The following is a 12,333-nucleotide window of genomic DNA, read 5'->3' on the forward strand; positions in this document are numbered from 1 at the left end:
CCCTTCCTTTTTTTAATATAAAGTTACAATTGAATAGAATACTACTATTCACAATTTAAGCAAATATTTTTAAGGTAGGTTTCAATCAGTAAACTTTACTTGTTAAAGGTAGGGTCATCGTTTGGTTTATGTCAAGGTAATGCTTAACAATGGGGAAAATTACCACAAGAGATACTTTTTAACCTGTAAAAAACAGCCTACTTGTTGAGAAAACGTAAAACTGTCACGTTATTTTTCTTCAAGAATGTCAACCCCACCCGCCTTTTAGTGAACTAACACAGGCATATTTGGTCCTTAGTAAAAAAGTAGGAGCATTTTACATGTACCCATGGTGTAAGCTTTAAAGGGAAACATCACCCCAGCTTTAAATACAACATTTCATGCTACTTAATAACAACTTTTCTGATTTTTTTTCAAGGGCCAAAAAATCAGATAGCATACTCAAGTTGGACAAATATTTTGCTGATAACAGTGGATATCAACCAACCACATCCCGACTTAATGAGGCAGCATTCAAACAGGCGCCACAGAAACTTTCTCAAGCAATTCATTTGAGATTCACATTATTCCACAAACCTTTATTGATTTCTAGCAAACAGGGGCCTTTCAGACAAAAATTGTTTGCTGGATGGTTAAAGCCATTGGACACCTTCGGTAAACAGTATTGTCGAAGTCCCACACTTCGTGTATCACAACTTATATATAAAATAACAAACCTGTGAAAATTTTGGCTCAATCGGTCATCGGAGTCGGGAGAAAATAACGGGAAAACCCACCTTTGTTTCCGCACGTTTCGTCGTGTCATGACACAATGTGTTTACTATAATCCGTAATTCTCGTTGTCGAGAATTGATAATTGTTTTCTCAAAAAGTAAAGCATTTCATGGCGTAATATTTCAAGAGAAGTCTTTCACCATTACCTTCTGTAAACCCTGCAAAATTATTTGTAAATCTGTGAACTTTTTTTTTTTTTTTTCTGTACCGAAAGTGTCCAATGGCTTTAAAACCACCATCATCTTTTAAACAAGTAGCCTTTCAGGAAAAATAACACAATTTTTGTTTTCTTTCATGTATGACCCTACCTTCAATGGAGGTATACCATTTTTTACACGTCTGGAAATACCTTAGTATAAAATTATTAACAAAAAAACAGAAAAATACATAAAAAATAAAGAAATCTGGTAATTTCCAGTCCTACGCCAATCTTCTTATCGCCCATCATCAAGACTTTCGTGTTTAGAATGAGACGGGTAATGTAAGCGTCTCATTCCGAGATGAAATCATCACAAATGAAAAAGGTCTCCTCTCTCACAACCTGAATACTCTTCAAAACGAAAGATGAAAATACTCTTTGGACTTGGTATGAACATTCCCGTTCCTCATCGTTTTCCACATCAACAAAGGGCAGTATTCGGCCCTCACAGTTTTTCAATATTTACACGTCATCTCCAAAAGCAAAGAAAATTACTCCAATGGCTGTACAACTCGAAGGAGTGAAATCCAGAGTTCCTATGAATCTGTTCATAGCACAATAGGTACTTCAAACACAGATGACACAACCCAAAACATCCTCTCCTGGCTGTCACTCGCAATCTCAATTTTTCAGAGTTTCTCTTCTCAGAGTTTCAAAGTCAAACACTCAAGTCTACTTTGAAGGTCCCGGGACCCTAATCTTAACAGGATCCTCAATGGAAAACAAACTAGCGCCGTTCTTTTTGTTTCCTTTTTTTCCTTTTTGTCTTAGTCAGTCGGTGGTGTCTGGGGCTCTCCCTCAATCCTTGGATCTGGCGAACCTAGAAAAAAACAGAAAGCAAGAAAATAAGTTGTACAATTCTCTCAAGTTTTTGATAGGTTTTGAAAATCAAGCATGGAATTACCGAGGTCTTGGCCTTTGTTCCCCATCAGAAAATGAAGCGCATTTTTAATTATTTATTCATTGTTTTTAAAGAATAATTTACAAAAATTGTTTTTTACTCATTTCTCAAATACTACAGCACCTCATCAGAATATTTTAGGGGAAGCTTTCTATCGTAATTATCTTCAACCATTTTAGTTTGTCTGTGGACATTGTGTACTGTGTTGTACAAAAAGTACCCAAACCCTTTAAGACAGAGCCACACGGTAATTTTCTACTGTTTCGATTTAAAACTTACTTCTGTCAGTACCGAGCGAGTTGGATGGTGACTGCGAGTCGTCGCTCTCGACAGACTCTGGATACTCAACGGATGTCTTCTCCTTCCTTCCGTCGTCTTTACAATCTTCTTCCTCTTCTTCTTGTGCCTCACCGTCGTCCTTCTCTCGCTCGGCGTGCTTTAGCTCCTGAACCCTGTACTCAATTGCTCGGTAGATCTGCTCCGCATCTTTGGGTGAGGCCTAACAAAAGTAGATAAAGTAATCAAGAGGTAGGATAAGAAAGCTGTACAGACTTAACCTTCGCTGATACCCTCGAAAGAATTAATCGCCTGGCATCCACATGTTCTCAGAGGCAGGCCACAAGCCAACAACCAATCTCAAGACCAATCCCATCCATCATAAATATCAAGAAAATGGTATGGAAAAAAAAAAGTACTTACGGCAATGAGGAAAACTCTTATGCTATCGCTCTCTTTGTCTCTCGCCGATAGACGTATATTTTTGAGCGTGGGTTTCTCGATGGTCATTCCACTCCAGATTTTGGTATTCAGCACCACTCTTAGACTTCCCTGAGTCCTCATCACTGAAAACAAAAACAGGAGTAATATCAACATTGAGAGACTGTATTGTTGGAAACAAAGCCAAGTACCGGTTCAAGTTTAGGTCAACCACAATGTTTACTATCTCTGAGTCAAAATGCAGCATCATTACCAAAGTAATACTCCTAATAAACAGAATTTATAAAGTGCCTTATGACTATACGAAACAATTTAACACCAATGAAAACACAGAACAATAGATCAAATAAAGGGCACTTGCTCTATTTTCTGACACTCCTATGTTCCGAGACTAAAACCTGATAGTTTATACATAGGGTATACATTTATACATTATACTAGGGTAAGGGTTAGGACTAAGTTAGAAAAATACACTAGGGGTGACGAAATACAGAGGTGTAACCAACCCACATTACAATAATATCAAAGAGTAAAGAATCTACAAAAATCACAAAGACTTTGGCAGCCAAAGGCCTTTTTACAGTCAACTTTACAAAGATTTAAAATATACAAATTACAAAGAGTTAACAAATACAAGAAAACAATCAAATTTAAAACACCAATATTAATATAAAAAAATGAAAAGATGATTATAACGGTAGTGCTCCAAGAAGCTTTAGACTGAAACAACCTCAAATTTGGACTACCAAAATCTGCATAGGTGATAACAATTAATAAGCAATAATTAAAAAAAGCACAGTCACAGGTCCTCTGAAAATAAAAATAGAGGAAAAAATAACTGCAATGAAGTGACCATGTGTACAAAATCACTTCAAAGACTACCAGGGACAAGGACAAGATATTATTCACACTGAAATGACACAAAATTTGACTAACCTAATCTGGACTGAAGCGATGATTGCTCCGACGATGAAGGTACGAGGTCGTTGAGTCTGAGTAAGCCCCTCCCCCTCTCCTGCCAAACATGTCTCTCAACATCAAACACATAAAGCTTACACTGGGTCTATTAAATCAAATACAACAAGATTATTTAGTATCGTTTTTTCTTAATTTTTATCACTTACCTACGTAATAATAATAATAATAATAATAATAATAATAATAATAATAATAAGCATTTATATAGCGCCATCTACCTAGAAAACTAATCCGAGGCGCTGGAGAGGAAAAGAAACCGAAACAAAGAAGTTTATACAAAGAAAAGGATCAAAAGAGTGCCTAATTTTCGCTTCATTTCGAGGTTGTCATTTATGTAAATGTCTACAATCTATCATTTACCATTACAAAACAAAGTTAATTTACAATAAGAAGTTATGAAGTATGAAGTTTCAGTTGAACATATACCAAGGCAATGTTTAGGTTGGGGTTAAGCACTACTGTTGTACTCTTAACCTTTTGACGGACAAATGGGGACAGGACACAGAACAAAGGACTGATGACAGACAAACACATATACATGACGAGTAACATATTCATCAGTCAAATGCAAGTCTTAAACACTTTAATATGAATCTAAGCATGAGTAGAAATTGTAAATAGTTATTTGTTTACCGACAACCAAAGAGGTTAACCTCCATAAAATAAAAAGCATAAACAACATTAAATAAATGCAATAAATAAATACGTCAGAAAGCCCCAAAAAGTCATAAAACACATAAAATAATTATACACGTAAATACAGAGTCAACAACATGCAATACAACCATAAAAGTCACAAAAACATATATGGAAATGAAGAAGCTCCACATCAATAACCAGAAAAGAAAATCAATATCACTATGAAGCAGATATGTACATCAAGCATGAACATAATTCAAATAAAAAAAAAAATACCTCAGTAGTCATACAGTACATGACATTCGTTAAAAAAAAAAACATCGTAAATGCATGGGATAAAGAATAATTTTAAGGTTCCAATATATGTTATGCCCAGTGCTTAAATTGACCTCAAATGACCTTTCACTGACCTGGAAGACATTTTCTTCATCTTCCTCTCCCGTCTTATTTGTCACCTCCTGGAATGTCACCTCACTGCTCTTCTTGGCTTTCTCATAAGCGCAGGCGCTCTCTACAAGCGACTTACAAGCTGTGTCTGGTGAAGAAAACCACAAAATAAGTAAACATAGCATTAGAAAAATAAAAATAATAATAATAATAAAGACCTGTAATGCGCACTTATCCGCCATACTGGAAGTGAGGGGTGAGAGTAATTTCTAACGAAAGGTCTGAAACTTGGATACAAATTCAAAAGTATGATTGTTGAAATGATGCCATTTCTACCATTTGGTAACCCCTTGGGCATTGGGTTATAGATTCCAAGGAGCTTTTGGAAACAGTATCCAAAGCACTAAGAGAAGTAGACCAATGACAAGATTTCTTTATTTGTGGACAAAAATATTGTCTGATTTTCTTCACCAGGCCGACATAAAAAGTCTGAATTCAGCCAAAAGTCTCAACAATCTCATCCCTGCCATACATTATACACGATGTGTGTTAGCACTGTATACTCAGTACTAGTACCCGAGCTTTGTGAACAAAACTCATTTTTACCTTGAAGGGCCCCTGGTGACTCACTGTCTGATGTGCTTGGCTGAAACAACAAATAAAAACAAGTTCTCTAAAAATAAATTCAATATAAGTTTGAGAAGAACAAAATTTTGTCCAAGTACTGATGTAACAATCATTTATCAGCATATGCTTTCAACTTTTCTCCCATAATTCTCCCACAAGGGTTTGGACAGCGGCAATTTGCATATGCTTACCTTTGTTGATACTTCAGGACTTGTTTCGTTTTTACCGAACGCAAACTGAGCAGCAGTTTGTAGTTCTCCTTCCTTTTTCGGTGGGCTCTGTCACAAAGAAATGAAAATATAATAATGTTAAGCATTTATATACAGTAGCGCCATCTATCTAGACAACTAATCCGAGGCGCTGGAGAGGAAAAGAAATCGAAACAAAGAAGTTCATACAAAAAAACTTATCAAAAGAGTGCCTTGATATGGGTACAGACATACGTGTACATGTAGATGACCACAGCATGATAAGGGTTTGTTATTAAATGATGCATCTTTACTATCAAGTACAGTTTCCAAAGGAATGGCGTTGGATATTTGGGCAGTACAGGTTAAACATTTTTATCAACATTTGTTTTAAAAGAAACTTACAGACACTCTTTCATCCATCTTTTGGCCAAATACAAATGAATTACTGGAGTTACTCAGAGCCTTTGGACTTTCTGTGGCCTCTTTACTGCTGCTGAAAAAAATGATGAAAGGACAAAATAGAGTCAAAAAAAAAAAAAAAAAAAAACACTCATTAAGAAACGAGGTTTAATTATTTAGTGTCCAGCCAGTAATCACTGGTAAACTCGAAACTCATCTTGGTTTGGTCTTGTGGGAAAAATTCTGGTCCAGTGACAATTTGAGCTACAAGCCCGACAGTTTTGAGGATATTCCCACTAAATTTGAGCCCTCATCTCTAAGAGGGCAAGGCCATTAAAATTATGGAAAATCTTAAAGTCTATGGGAAACTATTAAAGGGGCACCAAGGCCAAGGCCTGAGGTAACAGAGGCCATGACCTTTCTGCCCTGCATGTAATTCAAGGCCTGGCCCTTATGAGATGAAAATTCCAAGTCTATGGTTCCCAATTCATTTGAGGTTTTATTACTTGAGGTCTATATTTTCAAATAATCAACCATACCTGCTATCCACTTTAGCAAACTGTAAGAAGTAGTTCTCTTCCGTGGCTCCGTTCTGCTTCTTCCCAAAGTTACCCTTCGTGTCGGTGAAACTTCCAAAGACGCCGAACCCGGTGTCTCGACTTGTGTCGTTGGTGGAGAGTTTGATAAAATAGTTTGTTTTGGGTTTGCCGTTGGTGCTTGCCTCGGCGCTACCCTCGGCCACGGTGGCGGGATGGTCTGCTCCTTCTGTGGGGCAGGAAGGAGCAGAGGCAGTGGCAGCTGATGCTGATGAGGATGAGACCTCGACTGAACCGTCTTCAGGGTTGCGTTGTCTGCCATCTAGTAACAAAAAAGAAGAGAGTTTGTAAACTACATGTACACAGATACACCAGCAGTTTTTGAACATGGATGGGTTTTGCTCAACGCCTAAATTTATATCTTTATTTTCTACCCCACATAGATCCAACTTTAAACTTCCATCAGTTCAAATCAGTACAACATATTTACTTATAAAAATATTTTTTTAGTTTTCAGTTTGCTGCACCTCAATTATTTCCACTGTTCACATTTCATGACTCTTCGCTATGTCCAAGTCATCATACATGGAATTGTCTTTTTGTTCTTCTCAGCGCTTACAGACTTTGTTCTGAAGGCGTTGGGGGCTATATAAATACAATTATTATTATTATTAATTTGGGTGAGGAAACGGCAAGATTTCTCACAAATTTTTAATGTGAAAACAGAAAGGGGAAATTAGTTGTTGCAATCTAACTTCCAGGAGTTTTTCTCAAAGTCTTAATTGTCTGCTTTTATACCAGTAACTGCACTTAGTCGTTTAAGGTCACCGAAATATATACCCTAGACATTATGCAAAACCCATTCATTTTAATATCCAACTTATTGTGTGCATTATTCCTTTCTTTGCATTCGCTCCATGCATTACCAGGCGAGGGCGCTGTAGGCAACACTCCATGCATTTGCAGGGAGGGGAAATAAGAAAAGCGGCACCATGAAATGAAATGCAAACAACCTTTAATAATATGAACACCAAATATGGTCGACTTAAGTGATTATGATGAGCACACCACAGACATGTAATGGGTTGATCTTAATACAATAATACACGTACCTTTACCATGAAAAACAAAAAGGGTCAATTTTAGCATCGGGTCCAATTGTATGGCTCTGATTCCCTTGGAATCTACGTACTTGCTTACACTACATGTATACTGCTCCTAACAGTACATTTCATAATAGCACATACATTTTTTTGTTGAGTGAACACAATGTTTCATATTTGTCCAAGAGCAAAATAATGAGAAAAACAGACTAAAGTAGGAAGAATATCATGCCTGTGGGGAAAAAAACTGTTGGTCAAACAAACTTGCTAAGCAGACAATTATTTGCTTAGCATAAACAGGTCACAGGTCAAAATGAAACATGCTGTAAAGTCCCTGGGACAAGTTCCTACATGTAGCTGATATCTGCTTACATGTAGCTTATAAATAAGCAACATGTGTGCTTTGCACATTTTGTTTTGCATCCTTTCTGCAAATGGATTTTGGATATAATCAGTGTTCATATTTACAAAAAAAGGAGGCGGGGTTCTTTCGAGCACCAGACTGATTTCAGACTCAAGCCTCACTAGAATTCACAATGCATTTAAAGGCACTGTACACGCTTAGTAATTGTCAAAGACCAGTATTCTCACTTGGTGTATCCCATCACAACCATAAAATAACAAGTCTGTGAAAATTTGGGCTCAATTGGTCATCGAAGTTGCGAGAAAATGATGAAAGAAAAACACCCTTGTTGAATGAATTTGTGTGCTTTTAGGTAGGAATAAAATACTTCTACGTAGATAGAAGTCTTTTATTATTTTAGTGAGAAATTACCTCTTTCTCAAAATTTACGTTACTTTAGAGGAAGTCGTTTCCCACAATATTTTATATTATCAACAGCTCTCCAATGCGCGTTACCAAGTCAGTTTTTAAGTTAATATTTGTTTTGAGATGAGTAATTACCAAACATGTACCTTCCCTTTAATACACAGCAAGTTGAAACCACACAAATTAAAAGGGGAATAAAACTACATTTGTGTATGTGGTCTCAATTTCCTATAATCTTAGTCTTGGTCCCAAGACCATTGGTGTTGCGCGGTCACACACAACCAACGTTCCGATTATGCACGGCAAAAACTGTCCACGCTTGTAATGAACGAACGCTAGCGGGCGCTCTGTTTCTCTGATTTAGATCTCACCATGGTCTTGAATATTTGCAGCGACGGGTCTTAACTTTTTTATTGTTTTTCGGCAAATCTCCCCCGACTTTCCGGTGGAGCCAATCAGAGGCTGCGTTGCGGTTGGCTCATGAATAATTCATCAGTGTTGTGCATGTAGTGTACAATGCATGCAGTAATTCCGTTGCATGGCTTTTGCTTTACTCTGTGTGTGGGTATATATGTTTTTATCGGAGTATAATAATGTCCAGATCAGTAGGATTTGAAACTTTGACACAGGGTGGAAATACGATAAAGAAAGGTTTGTGGTACCAGCACAAACATTTCTTTGTATAATGTCCAGATCCAGACTACTGCATTGCCATGATATGCAGCTTGAAATGCGATCGTGGCGTTATGCTCCCGACGTGCCAGGGCCCACACTGATGAAGCCTGTATTGGCTAAACAATTTGCTTATAGTTAGCACAAAATAGTATTGCTTAGCAGAAACTGGTTGCCAGCCAATTTTTAATTAAATTTGAAATTTTGTAGTGCCCAAGTAAATTTTTGGATAGTAAAGAAATTTTGTACAGTATTTTCTGCCAAACGGGTATTAACTGGTGGGCCCTGTAGTGTTATTCACAGTGAAAGTTTTTTAATCTTGGGGGAAGGAAATCTTGAGGGATTCAAAAGCGTCTCTGTGAGAACGTATTTTGAAACGTAACCGTAGCTGCATATCTTGGAACGTAAGCGTAGCTTGACTCGGGATTGAAAGCGTACTTTTTGATATTGTAGCGTAACCTATTAGTATCTTGGAGTGTGTAAGCGTAGCTGAGTAGCTGCGTAGCTTGGAACGTAACAGTATCTTTTGGTGGAGCGTAAGCATATCTTGAAACGTAATTCGTAGCTGCGTATCTTGGAACGTAAGCGTAACTTGACATAGGATTGATAGCGTACCTTTTGATATTATAGCGTAACTTGAAGGAACGTAGAGCTAAGCGTATCTTGGAACGTAACGTAGCTGCGTATCTTGGAATGTAAGCGTAGCTTGACTCGGGCTTGAAAACATACCTTTTGATATTATAGTGTAACTTGAAGGAACGTAGACCTAAGCGTATCTTGGAACGTAAACGTAGCCAAGTAGCTGCGTAGCTTGGAACGTAACCATATAACATTTTTTTGGAATGTAGTCGTAACAATATCTTTTGGAATAACTCATGAGAAATTTCGAATTTTGATTGCTTGTCCAGCGGCGATTACTGCTATTCAACTCCCAGTTATTTGAGGCGAATAGTCGGGTCACTAAATTCCACTAGTTGCCCAGTTTAATCATTACCTCAAAAATAACTCTTCATTCACATAATTAAAAAATAATACTTTGTTTGACAAAATTATGCTTTGAGGGAATTTTGTTTTAGCATTATTTTTATTTAAACCTTTTAAAAAAAATTCTCATAATTTTTTTAAGCTACTCACACAATAACACTGTCAATATAACAATATGCGATATTCCTACGTTTTAACATCATCAAAATTACCTGAAAACTCATAACAAAAAGAAATTAGGGGGCCATGAATCAAAATGGAGCATATTGGAACGTTGCGATCATAAGAAACAACGGATTCGACACCCGCAAGCTGGGAGTTCATAGCGCCTGGGATTTAACACCTCCGACCCCCACGAGACACGGCATGGGCGGTACGTGATATTCCACAAGGCTTATTTCACGTTCCGATTGCTCCACGCCGTGGGGCCATACAGCGTCCGATACACGGACTCTCTGAATGCTAATTTTACGTTCGATTTTTGACCATTATTTACGATTTCAAATCGTCACGTATCCATAATCTGAATAGGTACCTATACTTAAAATTTCACTGTTTTCCTTTTAATAGGCCTATAATGACCACGGAATCACTCTTTGAGCAAAGATTATTAAAAATAGACCGCCGATCATATTGACCTTTGACTCGATCTAGTTTGAATAGTCATCTTCAATTCGTCACGTGATATGAATATTGCATACATTGAAAGTAATTTACATAGTCTGGCCACGCCTTCAATTCGCAAATATCCAAGACCATGGTGAGCACAGGACATGGTGAGATCCGTAAATCAGAGAAACAGAGCGCCCGCTAGCGTTCGTTCATTACAAGCGCGGACACTTTTTGCTGTGCATAATCGGAACGTTGGTTGTGTGTGACCGCGCAACACCAATGGTCTTGGGACCAAGACTACTATAATCTGGGCTGTGACCACAAACGTCAAAACAAATAACAACATAAATGTCTTATCCATGCAAAGGCATTAACATGAGTAAGGGTTAAGGAGAGGGAGGCTTTTAATGGGGGAAGGTTCACCAATAATTCATCAGCCAGTTTTTACAATCAATTTTGTTCAAAACAATTTTGCAAACAACTCCAAACACCCAAATAAGCCATGAGAGCTTATGTGAAAATAGATGTAAATAAATAATGAGAATCTGTCTGGATGAGATAAAAAATACAAGAAACTGTGCAGCTGCAGCATGTTCGGGAAACAACTTACCTTTCTTCAAATAAAACTCACGGACAAACAAACAATTAGGGTTCAAATCCCTAGCGCTGTAAATTTCACTGGCTTTGTGCGAAAAGGTCCTTAATTACCATTTATATACTATACGTAATGATGAATAAGGACGTTAAAAGAAAACAATTATAATAATGAAGAAATTAAGTTTTGGAAGAAATATAGTAATTTGGAAGAAATAAAATTAAAGCCATTGGACCCTTTCGGTACGGAAAAAAAAAAAAAGTTCACAGATTTACAAATAATTTACAGGGTTTACAGAAGGTAATGGTGAAAGACTTCTCTTGAAATATTAGTCCATGAAATGCTTTACTTTTTGAGAAAACGGTAAAACAATACAAATTCTCGTTAACGAGAATTACGGATTTGTTATAAACACATGTCATGACACGGCGAAACGCGCGAAAACAGGAGTGGGTTTTCCCGTTATTTTCTCCCGACTCCGATGTCCGATTGAGCCTAAATTTCCACAGGATTGTTATTTTATATATAAGTTGTGATACACGAAGTGTGGGACTTGGACAATACTGTTTACCGAAAGTGTATAATGGCTTTAATAAAGAATATGAGACCACTCTGAATCGATAAACTCTATTGCCAAGGAGCTCTAAAATATGCGAAAGTGATTTTATGAAATCAAAATAAAACTATATTTGCATGTATAGGCCCATCACTACAACCTTAAGGTCCTAAGCCCCGAATAAGTCCCGCCCCCCCCCCCCTTTTCGGACTCTTAAATAGTGTGCTTTCAAAAATTAACTCTCCTACTGTCTAAACCACTGTGATTTAAAATTTCAAACACAAGTCAAACTATGCCAGCCTATAGCAATATGCTATCACATGGTGGCTACATCATCATAGTACAGTTTGTACTGTCCCATATGTGCCAAAATATCCAGCCTGTGCAGTGTACTGTTTTCAAATGGTTCGTCAACTGCAAATGTTACCAGGCACCAGGAGTAAAAGTAGAAGGGTGAAAGTAAAAATATGGCTCATCTTAAACTACTTCTTTACCCAAATGAAATCCACAAATTGGGTTTGAAGCTACGACCTGGAAATGATGATAGCCTAACTGCTACACTATCGAGCTTAACCGGGGATGACAGACAAAATCACTGCCTTAACAAATAAGGCACAGGCAAAGCACTGGGGCATATAATTTTTTAACTTCATCAAGTGAGTTGCAAATAAAAATTGAAGTTCACTGTGCATGT

At 37.3% G+C, this 12,333-nt stretch overlaps 1 protein-coding gene across 3 annotated transcripts in view; it reads right to left on the reverse strand.

Annotated features, from left to right (window-relative positions):
- Positions 1–12,333, reverse strand: part of LOC139946190 (ran-binding protein 3-like) — a 33,025-nt gene continuing 20,692 nt past the window's right edge. For 2 of the 3 annotated variants that reach the window (XM_071943814.1, XM_071943816.1), the window contains 9 exons: positions 6,352–6,670; positions 5,816–5,906; positions 5,414–5,500; positions 5,202–5,241; positions 4,619–4,743; positions 3,528–3,654; positions 2,574–2,716; positions 2,154–2,373; positions 1–1,793 (listed from right to left, as the gene is read on the reverse strand). In XM_071943814.1, the coding sequence (XP_071799915.1) occupies positions 1,741–1,793; positions 2,154–2,373; positions 2,574–2,716; positions 3,528–3,654; positions 4,619–4,743; positions 5,202–5,241; positions 5,414–5,500; positions 5,816–5,906; positions 6,352–6,670 (1,205 nt within the window). In that variant the 3' untranslated portion in view covers positions 1–1,740. The remainder of the gene's footprint in view (positions 1,794–2,153; positions 2,374–2,573; positions 2,717–3,527; positions 3,655–4,618; positions 4,744–5,201; positions 5,242–5,413; positions 5,501–5,815; positions 5,907–6,351; positions 6,671–12,333) is intronic. The other variant, XM_071943815.1, reaches the window with a different exon arrangement.

Source organism: Asterias amurensis, chromosome 13, assembly GCF_032118995.1.
Source record: "Asterias amurensis chromosome 13, ASM3211899v1".
Taxonomy (NCBI): domain Eukaryota; kingdom Metazoa; phylum Echinodermata; class Asteroidea; order Forcipulatida; family Asteriidae; genus Asterias; species Asterias amurensis.